The 21,734-nt window shown below is 36.0% G+C and overlaps 1 protein-coding gene across 6 annotated transcripts in view; it reads right to left on the reverse strand.

Moving 5' to 3' along the window:
- The window catches only part of BRAF (B-Raf proto-oncogene, serine/threonine kinase), a 141,826-nt gene that overhangs the window by 47,072 nt on the left and 73,020 nt on the right, over positions 1 to 21,734 (reverse strand). For all 6 annotated transcript variants that reach the window (XR_009216842.1, XM_058531517.1, XM_058531503.1 and 3 more), the window contains 5 exons: positions 16,281 to 16,384; positions 15,347 to 15,449; positions 10,508 to 10,656; positions 9,448 to 9,567; positions 4,609 to 4,768 (listed from right to left, as the gene is read on the reverse strand). Coding sequence is in view for 5 of the 6 variants with exons in the window: in XM_058531517.1 (XP_058387500.1) it covers positions 4,609 to 4,768; positions 9,448 to 9,567; positions 10,508 to 10,656; positions 15,347 to 15,449; positions 16,281 to 16,384 (636 nt within the window). In the remaining variant the exon portion in view is untranslated. The remainder of the gene's footprint in view (positions 1 to 4,608; positions 4,769 to 9,447; positions 9,568 to 10,507; positions 10,657 to 15,346; positions 15,450 to 16,280; positions 16,385 to 21,734) is intronic.

Below are 21,734 nucleotides of genomic sequence, written 5' to 3' on the forward strand. Positions count from 1 at the left end.
ATTCTAAGTGCTACAGAAGTTCAAAGGATAAATAAATAACTGTAGGACTCGGTCACTGGTGAAGCATTTGAAGAGATGGGCTATGAGGTAGGGTTTGAGAGATAGATAGGAGAGCAGAAAAGAAAAGCATAGGGCCTTCTAGACAGAAAGAACCATAAGACAAAGATGGAAATGCCATAACCCTTTCCTCTTTGCTGCACCAGCCCTGTCAGGCCCCACAACCATGGATCAGCCAAACTCTGCTCTCTCCAGTCTTACAATTTACCACTAGTACCACTATAAACTTATATTTTCCAATCTCAGATATGGTCTTTTTCTTTTTTTTTTTTTTGGTGAGGATGATTAGCCCTGAGCTAACATCTGTCGCCAATCCTCCTCTTTTTGCTGAGGAAGATTGGCCCTGAGCTAACATCGGTGCCCATCTTCCTCTATTTTATGTGGGACACCTGCCACAGCATGGCTTGATAAGCAGGATCGCAGGATCCAAACCTGCGAACCCCAAAGTTCATGGGCGCCAAAGCAGAGTGCGTGAACTTAACCACTACGCCACTGGGCAGGCCCTCAAATATGTTCTTAAAGCTTCTTGACAATCTTTTCTACTTATTCCAACTTAAATAGGATCTTCTAGTATTCCAATAACGGCTACTTCAAACTTTTTCCCAATCTTTTGTAGTTTCTTTTTTTACTTCTACCTTTCCCTTTAGCAGGATAGAGAAAACAGAAGCCATCAAAGAACTTTCTGTCTACAGAAATATATCTATATATATTTCTACAAATCTACAAATATTTGCATAGTAACATTAGCTACAATTTCTGAATTCTTATTATTTACCAGGCATAACAAGCATTCTCAAACCCTATAAGAGGTAGACACTATTAACCTCAAGGTTACGTCATTTGCCCAAGGTCATACTGCCTATAGAGCAGCAGAGCTAGCTTTGTCCATCTTTAATTCCTCACAGCCTCTGAGGAATATCATTTGCAAGTTCAAGGAACTTGACTACATCAATTATTCCATCTCTTGTTATTTTCAACCTCTCTCTTCACTTGCTTCTTTCCCTCAAGTTACAAAAATGCTGAAGTCTCTCACGTTAAAAACAACTGTCCCTCAACCCTCCTTCAACCTATGGCCCTTTTATCATTCCGTTAACAGCCAAGCTTCTCAAAATGGACACTCCCACATCTTCATCTGCCTTTCTCTCCTCCACTAGCCCTCTAAAACAGCTCTCAATGAAGTCAAAATGACATTTTAATTGCCCAATTCAATGGTCATCTTCAGTCCTTATCTCATTTTAGTCTCAACAGCAACTGATTTCAACTACTTCAGCATTCCTGAAATCCCTTTTCTCCCTTTGGCTTCTGCAACACTACTTTCTCTTACTTATCTGAAGCTATACATAAGAAGAGGAGCCCTGGGCCGGCCCCGTGGCTTAGCGGTTAAGTGGAACAGATGATGAGAGAGATGTAAAAAAATTATTCTGACAGTAGCATAAAGAATGGAAATGGACTGGGGCCGGACTGGGGCCGGGCTGGTGGCATAAGCTCACGTGCTCCACTTCGGCAGCCCAGGGTTCGCGGGTTTGGATCCCAGGCGCGGACATATACACCACTTATCAAGCCACGTTGTGGCAGACGTCCCACATATAAAATAGAGGAAGATGGACACAGATGTTAGCTCAGGGCCAATCTTCCTCAGGAAAAAGAAGATTGGCAACGGAGGTTAGCTCAAGGTTAATCTTCCTCACACACACACAAAAAAGAATGGAAATGGACAGAGAGAAATCAATGGCAGGAAATACATTTAGGAGATTAATGTAATAAGTAGTTCAAGTGGGCCAGCCCTGTGGCTTAGTGGTTAAGTGCGCGCGCTCCGCTACTGGCGGCCCGGGTTCGGATCCTGGGCGCGCACCGACACACCGCTTGTCCAGCCATGCTGAGGCCGCGTCCCACATACAGCAACTGGAGGGACGTGCAACTATGACATACAACTATCTACTGGGGCTTTGGGGAAAAAAAAGGAGGAGGATTGACAATAGATGTCAGCTCAGAGCCAGTCTTCCTCAGCAAAAAGAGGAGGATTAGCATGAATGTTAGCTCAGGGCTGATCTTCCTCACAAAAAAATAAATAAATAAATAAATGTTTTTAAAAAAAAAAAGTAGTTCAAGTGAAGAAATATGGGCTCAAATGATGGTAGTGATAAGAACAAATTTTAGATATCACGTAAGTGATATCTTATGACTATTTGGTTATACAGGAGGATGAAAAGGCAAGATATAAAGATGACACTTCAAATGTTCAAGCCTAAGAGAAAAGGAGAACAGTGATAACAATAAAAGATAAAAGGAAATAGTTCAAAGGACGTTAGTTTTAAAAGCAAAGATAAAGGTTACAATTTTGAACACACTGAGAATAGAGCTAACCTAGAAATAAGATCTGATTCCTTATTTCACAATCTCCTTATACCCATATTTCTCTCTCCTATTTCTTTCTTCCTTTGTATTCAGGTCTAGCTAGATAGAAGAAGACCTTATTAGTTGAGGAAAACTGATATTACGAAAAGGCCACTTAAAATGAATCCGATAGGGGGCCAGCCCCGTGGCGTAGTGGTTAAGTGCACGCACTCCGCTGCTGGTGGCCTGGGTTTGGATCCCGGGCGCGCACCAACGTACCACTTGTCAGGCCACGCTATGGTGATGTCCCATATAAAAAGTGGAGGAAGATGGGCATGGATGTTAGCCCAGGGTCAGTCTTCCTCAGCAAAAAGAGGAGGACTGGCATGGATGTTAACTCAGGGCTGATCTTCCTCACAAAAAAATATAAATAAATAAAATGGATTAAAAAAAATGAATCAAATAAAAATAGAGAGAAAAGTTCATCTGCTGTATCTTTATTTCTCAATGGCTTTATATGATCTGAGTAGTTCTCCAAAGTTACTTTTCACTGTCTTCATAAAATCTTTTTTTTGCCAGATTTGCAATCAATTTGCATTACGTTTTCATTAAAATGTTGGATATTGATGTAAAGGGGTTGGAATGCAAGCTGGTATTAAATGGGGAGGGATGTCTGAGTGAGGACTAATATTAGTCTGTTAATTAGTGAATATTTTCCTGTTAGGACAATTTTTGCTTCTCTACTCAACCTTGTAACTATGAGACTTACATAAGGAAAGCCTGTATAATGAGAACAACCCCTGTCCCCTAACACTCACTAACTCCAGTAACCTTGTTTACATGGGGAAACAGTTTCAACTTCTTTTTTAAATATAATTACTTTCCAAGGCAAACAAACTCGGTGGATTTTCTCAGTTTTGTTACTTATTACAAAGAGAGATTAAGGATAATCTACACTCTTTATTCTAAAGCAAAAGTACAGGGAGAAGTGACACCTAATTCTAAGATCAGGATTCCCAGTCCACTACAGATCAGAGAGCAAGGGCACTTTATTCTCTTCTGTAACTCAGTTATCCAGATGACTCAGTTAAATGAATCAGTTCTTCTGGATTGATCCTGGTGTGTCTCATCTTTTTTTTCTCATCTCTTCCTTCTCTCTATATCAGTCTATATCAGGGACTGGCAAAGTAAAGTGGGCTGGCCACCTGTTTTTGTAAATAAAGTTTTATCAGAACACAGTCACATTCATTTGTTTATAATGTATTATCTATGGTTGCTTTCACACTACAATGGCAGAGTTCAATAGTTGTTATTAGAGATCATATGACCCACAAGCCTAAAATATTTACTATTTGGCCCTTTAAGAAGAAGTTTGTTAACCCCTGGTCTATATTATGGGAAATTTCCTCTGCTTTATTTTCTAACCCTTTTACTGAAACAAATATTTTTTGATGACCTATTATGTGTTTATTCTAAGACAAGTGCCAAGGGAACTGTATTAGAAATGGTTTCTGCTGTCCAGAAGTTAAGAAGTGACAGTAATGTACATCATTAAGTTACAGTGTGCAAGATAAACTGGAAAAGAAAAAAAACTCAAGAGTGACCAGCCAGAAGGTAGCTAAAATAACTGGAGGTAAAATTACAATATATGATGATGAGACCAGAAAAGATGCAATTTAAAAAATGAGTGATTAAAAGTGAATGACAAACTTTACATAAAAAGAAGAAAATGCCAAAATTCAAGATGTGTATAGAGATGGAATACTCAAGAAAGTAAAGAAGGTAAATGGTAGCTTTACATGTCAAGTACATAAACTAATGATTAGTCCTTAAGGGTTATTTAACTCAAAGTTGTACTTTTATAAATTTGGGTAAAGATTTCAAATTGATCTAAATAGGAAATCTGCAATTGTATTCTTATTTTTTCTTTACCATAAAATGGCCAAGTGGATTATCTGTTAAATAAATGAAGGTAAGACTTTTACAGAGTTGGTGCCATAAGGAAAAAAATCAAGTTAATCAGTTGGCACCAGTTAAGTATTTAATCTCACAGAAGATGACAAGGCTTTTCTGATCTGTAATTCCTGAAAAGTCTACCATTTACAATAACTGTGATAAATGAAAGACGGCATTTATTTCTGATATATATTATAATTTAGCAGAAAAACAAAGACATACGTTTGAATTTTTTTAGTTCTAAAAATGCTGGATACTTACATCAATATTGACAGGTTCTATTGTGTTTATATGTACGTTTGGAGCTGATGAGGACCGGTCTCGTTGTCCAAACTGATTTCGGTGATCTTCATCTGCTGGTCGGAAAGGCTGTGGAATTGGAATGGATTTTGAAGGAGACGGACTGGTGAGATTTTGGGGCCTGGAAAAATCAATCATTGGAAGATAAGATCAGAGCAACTTTATAGAGATAATAACATAAAAAAATGAATGACATAAAGATTTCCTTGTTTTTATAATCTCATATAAAATCTTTAACATAAAGCATTAAAATCCCAGCTAATAGTTTTTAAAAGTATTAGTTTAAAAAACTAATATATGCCTACAACTAAGACTGACAAAGCTGCTTTGCTCAAGCAGACTCTCCAAGGACTATCAATAATAATAACATTGATTCTTACACAGAAAAATCCAGGGAAATCTACAAATGGCTAGATATTACCTGTGGTTAATCTACTGAAGAAACTCTTGTCCTTTAAAGTTACACAAAAATGCTCTAAACAGAGACTGACTGAATAAAATCTGCCATTTGTTTTTACCTTTGCCATTTCTTGACAGCTGAAGTTACTAAAATGAAATTTTATGGTAGTATTAGGAAATTATAAATATTTTGAGAATACACATGAGTATTTCAGGACCTGAAAGATGCACCCTCTTGCTTTACACAAAAGTTGAATTAAATTCCTGAACAATACAAAAGATCATTTTCAAAATCAAAAGATGATCCTTCTAGCATCAATCTCTCATATTTTTAAATTTTTATCATGCCCAACAACTGATACGAGGGACACAGAAGAATCATATATCAAGCATTAAAAGAAATATATTTTTTTAAATTATTGTTTGATGAAACCATCAAAATAGGTGACAACCTATTTTGGTACTGTAGATAAATAACAAAGTCTATGATCTCTCACTGCCTGCAAAGTGAACCTGGCACTCACAGAGCACCAAAGTTTTGAGAACAGACTGTAAACACCTGTGAGGAATCTATGCCCCTCAGAAAGGATATCCAAGGGAGCTGGGAAGTAAGCACTTGATGAGGTATGGCTGTCTCAGTGAGCTCCATCAGGACCAATGAAGGACTCAGTGCTAACAGCCTTTCTTCAGAGACTGGTTATCATTCCACCCATCTTACGCAAACTCTGTAACTAATCAGCATTATATAGTGGTTATAAGACACAACCAGAAAGACAATGTTGAGGGAATAAAAAGACATTTTGTGAGAGGAGAGGGTTTAGAGACGAATGGAAAGAAAATATAGCAGAAAAGGAATACATAAAAGTTTGAAGAGCCAAAGAAGCCAAATAGTGACAAAAAGCTCCTGAATAAAGCATGTTAATAGAATCTGAACCACACCAGTTTATAGCTCTACTTCTTTAAAGCACACTTATTAAAGGAAGGGAAAGAAATTTTGACTTTATTTATTCAGATTAACTAAATGAATACACTTAGAATTGAAGTAAAAATAAAAAAATATTATGTACTTTAAAAAATTGGTATCAGCCCAATAAGAATTATAGGTAAGACTAATGGAACTGGCCTTTAAAAAAATTAGCATGCTCCACTAGCCCTTTTTATTCTGATTATTGAGAAATTTTTTAGTTTGTGACAGCTATCTTTATTTTTGCTTTAGGTAGCCAATACATGGCCTTTGCTAAGGGATTTTGGGAGCAGGTAAAAGAATGTAAAAATGACAATACTAGCTTTTAAAAAAATTTTGGAAAGTGCACTGACTTTTAACTATTTATAGGCTGATTTAAAGCCTCAAGGAAATAGCATACTTTAAGTTAGGACTTCAAAGCAGAAAAAGCCTGAGTTAACTACAACTGTATAAGAGTCTAATTAATATAATTGATCTGGTATAGGCATAAGTGACAGCAAGTCATTCTCGAAACTTACTGAATTGAGACTACAACAGCAACATGTTGTGCATAACAAATCAGAAATATGTATGCAAAGGACATTGGTACAGAAGTAGGAAAAACAAAACCCTGGGTAAATTTGATAAATTTTATTATCATACCTAAAGAAAAGAACGGATATATTAGAAAATGAGGATATCTGCCTATTATACAAAATCAGAAAGACTATATTTGGCATTTGGTATCTAATACCACCCCGACTGCACACTGGTCCACAAAGTCAATTTATCTAGCCTTGAGGGCAAGCATATTATAATTTTGGAGAATACTTCAAGTTATTATATCCCAATGTCATTAAACATCTGAACCATGTCCTAATTCCAAAAACAATCCTTGGATTATAATTTGGTTTCTCATAATTATCTTTCAAAAGTGGAGTGGGTACTGATCCATCCAACAGGTATATTTCTCACTGAAATAAATTACCTGGCACTCTGATTTAGTCTTTTCTGATTTTGGTTACTGGAAATCAGTATATCCCTAGCTCTCATCATTTCTGGGAACTGACAAAATTGAGTTTCCATACTGGGAAGTCTTTACCTGGACCAAGGCAATTTAGGCCCTGTGAAGTATGCTGGCAGTCAGCAAACTGATTTTCTCCTGATACCTCTACCTATCTTGCCGCAAACCTCTTTAAAGTGGTACAAACTAAAAATAAAAACAATTTTACCTCTAACACTCTTCAGCAAATTACCACTTAGTTTAGATCTCATTTTAATCTAGAATATTAAAAGTTTTGAAGCAAAATGTCTTCTGTTCAGTGACATGCAAATTTCAAAATGCTGACTTTTCATCAACTTATACATTCTATAGCATTTTTAAAAAGTAGAAAAGGAGGTACCTCTAACTTTCTATTCAAAACTGGGCAATGTATTACTTCTCCAACATGTCTTGGTTACATCCATTATTATACGTGTTTCATGACCATTATAATTGTTATCAGGACTATTAACAAAATGCAAAGGAATACTGATATAGAACAGGATTGGCTTCTGTCTTTTCACAGGCACCCATATACACTTGTGACATAAAAGCATCAGGAAAACAAAAGTTTCAACATCTTTCTTATCATTTGCTCAAGACAGAATGTACTTCAGTTTAGTTATGAACAAAATACTCATGGCATAGGTAAATCGTTTCTTAAGATAGCATTCCTTCACTGGAAGGCAAACAATCTAGATCATTACCACTACAAATCTTCTAAGAGGGCAAGCTAATTTCATTATGGTGTTCTGTAACTCTGCTCACAGAACTGGGACCTGCCATTAGAAAGGCATCATGGTCTACAGAATCTGTCAGAAGTAAATGTCATAGCCAAAGGATTAATTAAAAATCAAAACAAACAGTAATAACACTTTGATTTGATCATCTAAGAAATACACAGGTGCATACAACTAATGATAGAGACAACAGGTATAAAATGACTCCACCAGAGTGGATAACTGTTGCATCCTGACAAAAGAACATAGTGGTTTCATTTTCTGGTGTTCCAAAGTAGATAAACACATCCACTCCTTGATACAAAAGTCTTTTGCTAAATTTTCTAGGCTATGAGACCTCTAGAAAGGTTGCCTTTGTAAAAATTACAGGTCTACTGGAAGTGTCCACTTATTTATCTCTCTAGGTAGATGAAATAGTGTTACACTGTAAAGAGTGGAAGGAAGTAGGGTTAAAACTCACAATAAATATTTCTGATCTTAACTAATATCTCCAGAATATTCTAGAACAGAATGCTGTGTGAGTACTTTTTTTTTTAACCATATGCTTCCAGATATAGTATAATTTATGCTGCCTCAAATTCAGTAGGGAAAGAGTAAGCAGACCTGTGTAAGAAATGCTCCAAAGCAAACTAATATCTACTAAACTCATCATTTCATTTTTTTCTTATTACGAAGTCTGAATATATGATGCCTTTGTATCATCTTTGAAGTCAGTTCTCTCTTTTATCCTCCACAACTATACTACTAGTATTTTTTTTCTTCTACACTTTATGAATATCCATCCCTTCTCCATGCTGCTACCACTCCAGTTCAAGTCTTCATTGACTCTCACTGTCTTCACTACCAACAGCTCCCTAGTTGGCCTTCTTCACCCTAGACATTTCTCCGTCAATCTATCTGCATATCACTGCTAAGTGATTCTTTCTTTAAAACCATTTTCATCAGGTTAGTCCACCACTCAAAAACCTTTAATTATTTTTTCCCTCTTGTGTCAAGTCTAAATTCCAGCCTGAATTCAACGACTCTCCATAATCTGGCTTATACATACTTCTCGACTTAAATTAGCTTCTCTTCACTATCTTCCAAACCTACCATCTCCATTCCCTTTATTTATGGTTCCCCCCAATCTCCGTCATCATCATGCTTTTATTCCCTAAGCTCATTCAGATTCTAGAATTCTTTAAGGTCCAGTTCAAATTCCACTTTTAAATTAAATTTTGACTACTCTCACTGTTCTCCTTTCTCCTGTAAACATGATAATATTTATGCCCTCTTCATACAGTTTAAAATACTATGTTATAAATCATAGATTATAATTATATACTATTTTTAAATTGTTTGCCATTGTATGTTAATGCTATATTTCTAAATGGAAGTCATATACATCTATATGTGATATTACCTACTAAAGTGATGAGCATAAGGCAGGAACTCTAAATTATCTGTTGCTTGATTTTTTTCAAGACTGGTCCTGAAACAGTCTATGTGAGCTTTAATCTCATATATCTGTTCCAGATGCATGTAAATATATGACTGGTGTGATAAAATAAGTTATCCGAAAAGAAGTCCTTAATTTAACAATTCAAATGCTGGAAAGGTTTATAATTAACCAACAGATCCAAGAGCAACCAGCTCAAATAGCATGTCACTGAACAGCAGCAGGAGTCAAATCATACCCAATAGAATCGGAGGGGGGTGCAGATGGGGATGATCCAGACGTAAGGGCAGTCTCTGCTAAGGAGGCCTCCTCCTGTGATACTGGGTGGTGTTCAAAGAACTTGGAGACAAACAGCAAACTGTGAGGCAAAAACAAAAACAAAACAAAACAAACCTAACTTGTGCAAAACCCAGAAGCTTCATAACACCAGAATACATCATAGAGTTAGTAGAAATATCTGAGGTCAAATTCCATTTTCAGAAACTGTTAAATTCAATTAATTGTATTTTTGTCTAAAGGCTTATTCAAAAAAATTATATTGTACTTTCAAAGCCAAGCTCAGAATCTAAAACTAATTGTTCTATACAGCAAATTTCTACATATTAGAGGGGAAAAATCATGCTTTATGGTTAAGGAATTAAGAGAAAATGTATATACTGCTAAGTTAGATAACATCAGTACAATATACTTTATAGTACAGAGTTGAAGTCTATTTGCTCAAGTGATCAAGAAAAGTAATAAGACCTTAAAAGCAGCAGCAACAACAATACAAAAAAAGATTAAAGTAGACTTAGTCTATTCTATTGGCATAAGGCAAATAGAAATTTTAGAAAGAGACACACTGGGTAAAAAGATTTTATGTCTTACTTTTAAATATTAAACTGGGAGGGTGAGAGATTGAAGGAAGGAGGTGGGAAGAGAGAGACAGAGAAAACATAATTTACAAAATAGCTGACAGAATCAGACCACCTGATCTGTGGTCCAAAAATATAATGGTTAACTTAATTGAAACAACACCTGCTCTCCTTCCAAAAACTATCTAAAAGTGATTTCTATGGGCAAGGGATAGTTATTAATTAAATGAGAATATAAAACATAACTGAAATGTATAGCTGAACCAGAATGACAATGAGAAGTACCGGCCATACTACTTTTTACTCTCTAGCTATACTTTTTTAAATTCTCTCTAACAACTCCACTGGAAAGAAAATTCCCACAGTCTCTAAGACGTACTAGTTTCACATTAAGAAAAAAGTTAAAACTGTAGATAGAAAAGAGATTTTCTTTTGATTACTTACTCAAGTTGGTCATAATTAACACACATCAGTGGAACCTCTGTACTACAACGCTGGTGAAATTTATAACCACACGTTTGACAGCGGAAACCCTGGAAAAGCAGCTTTCGACAAAAGTCACAAAATGCTAAGGTGAAAAAAGTTTTCCGAACCTGCAAAGTAAAATATCATAGAGGATTTCAAAAGCTTGCAAGAATCTTTTTAGAAATCAACTTATTTACTCTCTTGTTCAAAATAACAAATCTTTAATATGTTTATATCATGAGAACTGCCTTACACACTAAGATACAAAAATGAAAACCAGTGGGTTCAAGATAATAGGTGGACTATACGTATTTATCTCCCACCTCATATCCAATTAAAAAACTCAGAAGTCAAGAAGATAGGAAATGAATAAAGACTAGAAACTAATTTCAAGGTTAACTACATAAAAGTAAAGTAGAGATGACAAGCAGGACAGAATAGAGGTGAAAGAAAGGGAAAGGGTACAATTTAATAACTATACAAAGAAAGGAATTAAGAGATGCTAACTGGTGTTGACAGAACAAGAAACAAACGCATATTATTTAAAGTTATAAAGGTATCCAATAGAGGAACCAAAAAAACCCAAAAAACACATTGGAGGAGGTGGAAAGGTTGTAATGCTACAAATGAGCTAATTCCCTATGGAATCAGTAATCAGTAAATGATGTCTGAAGTTGGTAAAGCAAGAAATTGTGGTTTAAAGTTACTATTTAGAAATATGAAAATAATCACCAAAAACGCTTAAAACAGAAACCATTAAAAGTTAAGAATAACTTCCTCTGGAGAATGGCATTAGAAGCTAGCAAGGGATGGGGTAACATTATTTTTCATTATAAGCCCCTCTGCACTATTTTTAAAACTATATACATTTGATTAAAATGTAAATATATACTTTGATTAAAATGTAAAAAAACAATTATTTATAAAAGAAAAAACTAGTTTGTAATTGTATGAAAATCAGAACCCTACCTAAACTTACTAACTAGGATAAGGGATAGGAAAATCACCTAAAAGACAGTCGCAACTACTTTTAACAAATTATCACTTAGAGGATTAGAACGTATTTGTGAACATTCCTCTAGGTGAAACTTAAAAGCAACATGTTAAGAACTCCATGTCAGAAGGCAAACCATCTACAACATGGGTCTCATAAACAGAACTGTGGGAGGGAGGTTCTATCTTGATAACTACCAAAGCCAGAAATTATTTAAAAAGTATTGGCTTTGTGTATATAATAAGCAGAGAACATAAGAAAGAAAAACAAATACCAAAATGGCTATTTCAGAGTGATGAGAGCATGGGTGACTTTATTTTGTCCTTTTTTTCTTTCCTAAATATTCTCAATTCATCTTAGTTTTTCAGATAGTTTTAATCACAAACAACAGGAAGAAATATATTTTTACATTATGACCCAGGACACACCTGTAAACAATACTTATCCTGACCAAATATAATGTACATCATAATTTTCTAATCTATTACATGTAAATGCTTTTCATGATCCATTAAATTGATTTTAATACTCACAGTTTACCAAACTCTTTTCAATAAACACATATTTAATGGGATAAAAAATTATTAAAAAATAATGTTTCATCAAGAAAATGATATCTTGGCATATTATCCATTCTGGCTTTTTGAGAACATTTAGGTAGTTTTAAGAGTGGCTCTAGTTTTCTTCACCTTTTTTTGTTATGTATCACTTTCTAGGGGATGTAAAAAGGCAACTGCTTGTTTTTAGCTTTCTTTTCCATTTGTCTCTGGATATACAAGAAATTAGAAAATCTTCTTTAGTATTTATGAGGCCACTATTTACCAAAGCAAGCACCTTTTATATTGTTAGCAGAATCTCAGGAAATAGAGCACAGAAAAATACAACACATTTTCACAGGAATCAGCATTTTATAGTCATCTGATCCTCTTTGCTAACCACTCATACCCTCACTCGTCTGATAATTTATTGAATTTCATGAAGCCCTAACTTCTCTTCCTTCATTAATCTACTCAATTGCAGTCTTTCTTCCGTCACTGACTTATACTTGAAAAGTATGTGTAATTAGTTGTTTGTGTATGTAAAGGAGAAAAAAAGAGAGGCAAGGAAGGAGGGCAGGAAGGAGGGAAGCAGAGAGGAGAAGAAAACATCTGAGGGGGAGAAAATGTGGGTATGCATTTCAGTGTAAACTGTAAGTGACATATACTTGTATCTGTGAGCATGCCTCTATCAATAAAGGTGGACACAGGAAAGTATATCTTTTCGGTCACAACTTATGCTTATTCTGGAATTTGATTATGCTTATTCTGGAATTTGAGCATATCTGGATATGGATGGTAAACTAGTGGAAGGCACAGACCAGACAATTTGCATGCATTAATTTGTAAAGTGTGGGGCTATCTGAAGGAAGACGTTAACCTGAGTGCCTATAGAAAATGAGAAGGCCTGGACACATGGCATCTGTTTCAAATCTTGTTTCTCTACCTTCCCTGCCCCTCCACCCCACCAGCTCCCAAGGACTCCTGGGATATAGGCAAATACTGAAGGAACTGCTTTTATAATGGATTCTATGAAAACAGGAGGCATAAGCAGCATTCCTTGAGTAGTCAGCAAAACCCAGCACAGAGAAGCAAAGACAGGAATTCTTTCCTTTCTAAGCAGAATACGGGCTTTTACTCTCACCTCTATATGGCACTCAGAGAATTGTTCTAAAACACAAATCTAATCACACTTCTCCCCTCCGTACAATCATTAACTTTCAATTATTTTAGAGAAAAGTCCAGATCTTTAACATGGCTTACAGGGACTCTTCACGAGTGGGACTCTGCTTACTCTACCCATACCTCTTGCTACACTGTAACACATCTCCTCTCCCACTTTGTCCCATCCACTCTGAACTTCTTTCACAACTGACAAGGTAACATGCTTTTAAGCTGTTTCCTCTGTCTAAAGTACTCTTCCCTTCACTCTTCATCTGCTATTCCCTCGTCCATCAGGCCTAAGCTTAGATATTTCTTCCTTTGGGAAACCTTACTGACTCCTCAAAGGCTAGGTTAGGAGTCTCTACTCTGTGCATCTTTAGCACTTTATACATACACAGCAATTAAGAGTGTTTATGAAATTTTCTTATTAAACCATCTGTCTCGCTACTCTAAGGCAGGAATATTGTTTTTCTTATTCATTGTTATATCCCCAGATCAGACACAGTGTTGGCAAATGGAAAGGTCTCAATAAATATTTACTAGTAGGTCTCCAACTGTCTTGTGAGGATTTCCATACTCTGGAACTAACCTGCAGTTGGCTTTCATTATCCTTTTGTGGCGAGGACCTTCCTGAGGCACTATTTTAATACTATTTTGTGGTTAGCAACTTAGGTCTTCTTTCACCTCCTCATATCCAATTTCTAGCTAAGAAGAATAATTAAGAAAAAGAGTAGTAATCACTATGAAATGTAAGCTCAACTGTTTTTGGATTCCTAAAAACTTAAATAAAAATATTAAGATTTATCCACTCAAAATTCTACAAGTTAAAAAAAAATCAATAGTAATGAACTTCCTAGCTCATCATTATAAACCTATTTGCTACACAGTAAATTTGACTGACATTAGGTGTATCTTAACACTCATCTAACAGATGCCTTATTTATTGAAGCACAAACCTGATACCATTATTCACCAGTAATGGAGCCCCCAAAGTACAAATCCCCAAGAAAACCATCTCATCAATCATCTGTTTTAAAAGCCCAGCTGTACTAATCACCAAGGCACGTGGGAGAACACTTGATGCCAAAAGGGTAGCAATAACTATCCATCTAATAACTATTCATCTAGAAAAAATAAACTGTGGTCAAAATTCCATATATATATATATATGTAAGCAATGCATTCCTGCTTTATAGATCACTCTAATCCTGGCTTCTGCCTACCCTTTTAGAGGACAGGTTCTCAAGCTCTGGGACTCTATCATCATCTCTAAGGTGGAGAGGTCCCATGTTCCAGGCCTCATGTTGGTGACACTTAGCTTAGGCCAGGTTCTAGCAAATGCAAAAACCAGATAAAGGGATAAGTCCTTGAGGAGAGCTATCCCACTTCCATTAACCTATCCTTCAGAAACATTTATACAAGTGTGTCAAGGTGTATGCATAAAGATTCTGTTTAGCCCTGTATACAATTAATTAAAAAAAAACACCTTAAATGTCTATTAATAGAGGGATGGTTAAATATATCTAATTTATATTCTTATAGACTACTATGCAATCATTACAAAAATAAAGCTAGGTGTACCGACATAGAAAGACATCCACGATGCACTGTTTACTTTTTTTTAAAAAGGTGAATATTACACAAAACATGACTCCAATTTTAGTTTAAGAAAAGGAAAGAAATGGAAAATAATGAAGGGAAGGGATGGGAAGGGAGAAAAAAAGATAAAGCAGAAAACTTTGGGCTTACAGGTATAAGCACACGTTTGTATATATAGAAAGAATAGAAAGAGTTTGGAATACTATACAACAATCTATTAACAAACGTTTACATCTAGCATGGCATTTTCACTTTTTTACTTGATATACTTTTGTACCATTAAAATTTTCTTTTTATTTTCTTTTAATATTGGACACGTATTGCTTTTTTAAATTAAAAATAAAGTATAATGACTAAAATAAAACTCTTTAAATACACGTTTTTTAAAGAACAGAACTGATTTTCAACTTAGGTAAAATATCAATTCTCAAATTACCCATCCATATTTCATATTCTCTAAACAGAAATTAACTTACAAGAACCTGAACATTTCTGACATTTCAAAAAAAATGTAAAGGTACATACAAAGTTGTGTGTTGTTAGTGGAACATTCTCCAGCACTTCTACATGCAATTCCTCTCCAGTAAGCCAGGAAATATCAGTGTCCCAGCCAATTGGTTTCTTCTCTCTGCAAAGTGTAGACACAAACCTTTCTTGGTTATCATACCTAAAAACCTTCATATACCTTATGCTGAAGATACGAAAATTGGTTATTGAGGGGCTAGTAATGGTGAGGGAGGTTTGGCTCCCTGGTCTTCCATCGTTAGAAATTTAAATGGCAATAAATTAATTTTTAAGTTTACCCCAAATAAATGTATCACTCTTGGACAAACAGCAGGGTAAAGAGATGTACTCTTTTCTTCAAGTCAGCTCCAGAAAAGACCTACAACAGCAGAAAATGGATTGTTCCTGGCGTCCAAAAAAAAAAAAAAAAAAAAATCACAGGTACGGATATTTATCTATCCTTTCAAAGAAAAAGAGTACTCAAGGGACAACATGCCCCAAAAAGAACAATTTTTAAAAACGAGATTCAAAATTTGGGGGGGGGGGGTCTTGGCACAATTTTAGATGCGTTCTGAAAGAAAAATAATTCAATGTAAAATGTTAATTTTGATAAGTCTTTTGCAAAACTATGAGTTTATATTAAAAAACAGGGAGTGGGGAAGTCCATTATTCAACTAAGTCACATTCTAAATGGTTCAAAAATTGTAAGACTCTCAAATTCCAAGTAAAGTCATTTGATTAGAGTAACAAACACTATCGTCACACAAAATTATCTAATGTTAACTCCTCAAAGGGCCTACAAGATTTCTTTAGGTGAACTTAATATTTTTTTCTGAAGTTTGATTTTCAATTCCCTAGGTTTGGGTAAAGATCCTACCAAAAAACCCCCAATTTAATATCTGAGGTTTTTCTTCCTTTTTTTTAAACAAAATTTCACATCACATACAAACCATACCCATCCTGAATTCTGTAAACAGCACAGCACTCTGGGATTAGACCTCTCATCATCAATGCTTTCTTTAGACTGTCCCGGACTGTAACGCCACACCTTGCAGGTACCTATAGTATCATAAATATATGATATGAGGTAAAGGGAATAAACTATATATTTTTTCACATCAGTTTTTAAAAACAATAATTTACCCTTATAATATAATACCTTTAAAATATCATATGGATTACTATGTCAGAGACAACATCATTTCTACAGCTAACTTAATATTAAAGGTAAATTATGACTCAAGTATCTGTTATTATTCACCAACTTCAATCAAAGCAAAACTGATTTTTATTAAAATTATGAAATATTTTAAACACAGAAAAGAGAACAGAAAATGCAACAGATCCCTATGTACCCACCACTGAGAAATAATAGATGTCAACATTTAAAGCAAAATCAATTTTGATCCAATATTGTTCAAAGCTGAAAACTGTAATCCTTCAATCACACTGACGGTCCTTAAAAGATATCTTACTGATCCTAAACATAACAGGAAGAAAATACTTGTCTTAATGTGTATAATTAATATTTGTTGTTTAGTTGCCTAGCATCTCTATTTCTTCTGGGAACCTGCCCATCCCTAAAAACCCACATGGTACTAGAGAGGCTATCAGTCAAGGGTTGCTACTTTTCTGGCTACACATGGCACAGCTGGCTAATCAGTTTCTCATATCCTTGGCAACAGCAACTGATCCAGGACTAGATACATGACCCAAACAATACAGGAGTTCTTCCCTAAACTGACAGATGGCCACTGGCTGTGAGAAGTCCCTGTTTCTAATGTAGTTACATGGTGCTAAGAAGACAGAAATCTAGAGCCCCCAGTAGCCATCTTTTCCTCTATATTGAGAAAATCTGGTTACAGAATGAAGTTGACATGACACTGGGAATGGGGAGGGAAGGGGCACTGGAAAGAGATAAAAAGAATCTTTCCATATATTTGAAGTTATCCCTACTCTGGCCTTTTCTGCACATGACCAACCCCCCAGGTGAATCTGAATAATTTATAACTGAAAGAGAACTGACAAATACAGTGTGCACTAAAGTGAGGCAGTGGGAGTTTGGGTTGGTTATTTTTTATGGGGGGACGGGAGTGGAAACAGAGGGGATGTGTTAGTTAATAACAATAAAATTAAAGGTTCCATTCTTTTAAATCAGGAAAGTACTTAGCAAACCAAAAGTTTCCAAAGAAATGGAAATCTTTATACTAGAGGGAAAAAAACAGAGTTAAGGTGAATATAAGACAACTGAATTTAAAATAATATATTGAAGGGGGAACAATCCAGAAAGCCAAATTAGGACCTACGATTAGAAAAAACAGGAGGCAGATTTTAGCTCAATTATAACCATTAAAACTACCCAGCAAGGGAAATGTTTATCATGAAGGAGTAGGCTCATCATTGGAAGTATTCAAGAGACTGGATTGGTACACTTGATCCTCTTTATTCATGTACTCCCCATTTGCGAATTTGTCTACTCACTAAAACTTATTTGTGACCCCCAAATCAATACTTGCAGCACTTTTGCAGACATGCGCAGGGCAGCAAAAAATTGGAGTTGCCCAACGCGCTCCCCCCACAGCTGAGGTTGCACAAAGTGACACTCCGCCTTCTCGTTCTAGCTCTCATTTTGTACACAAGTGCTCTATGCAGTGGGCTTTAAGCTAACGGGCCCCAGCCGGCTGTGAAGAAATAAACAACGCAGGGGCCAATATACAGAGGCCATCTTTGGCTCCTTTATATAACAGTAACCTGTATTTCCCCTAGGAGCAATGGTTTAGTGTTTGCAGCGAATTTATAGAACATAACTACCGCAAATAGTGAGAATTGGCTACACGTTCCAGAAAGAATGAAGAGAAAGCTCATTTTTCCCCTCTGCTCCTCATATTCCACCTAATCTAATGCAAACTTCTTGGTTGGCAAACCTATCTTTAGTTTTAAACCCCACCCAAACTATCCTATCCCAACGTTACCATAGATATCTTTCTAAAGAAGGTATTCTTAACTTTTTTGTGTGTCAAAGACTTCTGAGAATCTAATGAAAGCCTTAGATGCTTTCTCTGAAACATAAAATTTCAGGGGGTTCATGGAACCTGAAACCCATGTATGGACTACTGAGGAGCTCGCTGAACTCAGATTTAGAACCCCATTCTAAAATATAATCTTACATTTTACTAGTCTGCTTAAAATTTTCCCACTATTTATAGGGCAAAATTCAAATTCCATAATACGGCATATAAAGTCATCAATGAACTGGGGCTATCTACCCTAGTTCTTTTGGTAATTTCCCTCATGCGCTCCTGTAATGCCATCTTCAAATATATAGCTACGCTCCCTTATGTTTCTCTGCACAGGCTGATTCCAAGGTATATGTATATTTCATCAGCAGGAAAAAATTTGGTTTTCCGCTCTATCACCAAGGAAAAGCCTATTGATCAGTCCTTCTTCATTCCACTCCTATAGGTTGATTTTTTGTATTATTTGCTCCTTCATGACAGTGCCTGTTCAACAGACCAAGACACCAATGGAACAGAACAGAAAGATCAAAACAGATAAAAGAAATTAGAATAACATAAACGTAGCATCTGAAATAAGGTAAAGATGAACATTTTAATAATTGATGTTGGGACAAGTGGAACCAATCTACAAAAAAAAGGTTCGTTTATACTTCATATTGTATACTAGGGTAAACTCCAAATGGATCAAAGATTTAAACGTTGAAGGAAGGAAGGAAGGGACAAACGATAAAAGAACTGGAAACAAACACGGTATACTCCTTTATAACCTCAAGTGAAGAAGGCCTTTACAACTATGATGCAAAATCTGGAAGCCATAAAATAAAAAATATTAAATTAAACTACATAAAACTAAAACCCTTTTAGATGGCAAAACTAACAAACACACTACAAGCAAAGTCAAAAGACAAATATGAACTACGAAAAATATATTTGTGACTTACAAGCAAAGTCAAAAGACAAATGTAAACCGGGAAAAAATATCTGCATCTCTTATAACAGGCATATAATATCACTTCCTGATATATAGAGAGCTCCTGAAAAATTGAGATCAAGACCAACAACCCAACAGAAAAATGGGTATAGGACATAAAAGATAGTTCATAGAAACAGAAATGGCCTTCAAACATATGAAAAGGTGTTCAACCACACTGAGAGAAAAGCAAACTTAAACCTGCCAAGGTATTTTTCTTTTATCAAACCGGCAAAAATCCAGAAGTTTGACATCATATTCTGTTGATGAGTCTACGGTAAACAGGCATCTCAATACATTGCTAGTAGCAGTGCAAAATTAAGCAACCCCTATGAAGCAAAATTTGAAAGTATCTATCAAAATTACAAATGTAGGGCCGGCCCCATGGCTTAGCGGTTAAGTGTGCGTGCTTCGCTGCTGGCGGCCCGGGTTTGGATCCCGGGCACGCACCGACGCACTGCTTCTCCGGCCATGCTGAGGCCGCATCCCACACACAGCAACTAGAAGGATGTGCAACTATAACATACAACTATCCACTGGGGCTTTGGGGAAAAGAAGGAGGAGGATGGGCAATAGATGTTAGCTCAGAGCCGGTCTTCCTCAGCAAAAAGAGGAGGATTAGCACAGATGTTAGCTCAGGGATGATCTTCCTCACCAAAAAAAAAAAAAAATTACAAATGTAAATCTCTCTTTGATCCAGGCAAGCCTACTTTTGGTATACTATAGTATACTGGTAAACTATAGCTGTGTGTATCAGTAGTGCATTTCTTCCTATGGAGTAGGATTCTATTTTATGGATATATCACAACTTGCTTAACCATTCACCTGTTGATGGACATTAGAGTTATATCTAGTTTGGTGCTATTATAAATAAAGCAACTAAGGACACTTTTGAATGGACATATGCCTTCTTTTCTCTTGGGTAAATACCTAGGAGTAGAATGGCTGAATGATATGCTAGGTGTGTATTTAACTTTTTACAAAATTGCCAAACTGGTTTTTTTTCCTTATTGTGGTAAAATATATATAAAACATAAAATTTACCATCTTAACCATTTTTAAGTGTATAGTTAATTGTGTTAAGTACATTCACACTGTTGTGCAACCAATCTCTAGAATTCTTTTCATCTTGCAAAACTGAAACTCTATACCCATTAAACAACAACTCCCCATCTCCCTTTTCTTCAGTCCCTGGCAACCACCCTTTTGTTTTTTGTCTCTATGAATTTGACTTGTCTAGGTACCTCATATAAATGGGATTATACAGTTTGTTTTTTAGTGATTGGCTTATTTCACTTAGCATTATATCCTCAAAGTTTAGCAATGCTGTAGAATTTGTCAATTTCCTTATTTTCAAGCCTGAATAATGTTCCACTGTGTGTGTGTGTGTGTGTATATATATATATACACCATATGTGTATATGTATTCATATATATATACACACCACATTTTGTTTATCCATTCATCAGCTGATGGACACTTGGGTTGATTACACATTTTAGTCATTGTGAATAATGCTGCTACGAATGTGGGTGTACAAATAATCTCTTCGAAACCCTACTTTCAATTCATTTGTGTATATATCCAGAAGCAGAACTGCTGGATCATATGGTAATTCAATTTAAAATTTTTGAGGAACCACCATACTGTTCTCCACAATGGTTGCACCATTTTACATTCTCACCAGCAATGCAACCACGATTCCAATTTCTCCATATCTTTGCCAACACATTCTTTTTTCTTTTTTTTTGACAGTGGCCATTCTAATGGGTATGAGATGGTATCTCACTGTGGCTTTGATTTGCATGTTCCTAACGATTAGTGAAGTCAAGCATCTTTTCATGTGTTTTTTAACCATTTGTATATGTGTATATCTTCTTTGGAGAAATGCCTAGTCAAGTCCTTTATCCTTGTTTTTTTTTTTGAGGAAGAGTATCCCTGAGCTAACATCTGTTGCCAATCCTCCTCTTTTTTGCTGAGGAAGATTGGTCCCAGCCTAACATCCGTGCCCATCTTCCTTTTCTTTATATGGGACGCTGCCACAGCATGGCTTGATCAGTGGTGCGTAGGTCCATGCCCGTGATCCGAAACTGTGAACCCTGGGCCGCTGAAGCGGAGTGCACGAACTTAACAGCATGCCACTGGGCCGGTCCCTCCTTTACTCATTTTTTAATGGGGTTGTTTGGGTTTTTTGTTGTAGAGTTGTAGGAGTTTCTTAAAATGTATTCTGGGGGCCAACCCGGTGGCGCAAGTGGTTAAGTGCGCACGCTCCGCTGCGGCAGCCCAGGGTTCACCGGTTCGGATCCCCAGCGCGCACTAACGCACTGCTTGTTAAGCCATGCTGTGGCAGCATCCCATATAAAGTAGAGGAAGATGGGCACTGATGTTAGCCCAGGGCCAGTCTTTCTCAGCAAAAAAAAA

The sequence above is a fragment of the Diceros bicornis genome, chromosome 3, assembly GCF_020826845.1.
Source record: "Diceros bicornis minor isolate mBicDic1 chromosome 3, mDicBic1.mat.cur, whole genome shotgun sequence".
Taxonomy (NCBI): Eukaryota; Metazoa; Chordata; class Mammalia; order Perissodactyla; family Rhinocerotidae; genus Diceros; species Diceros bicornis.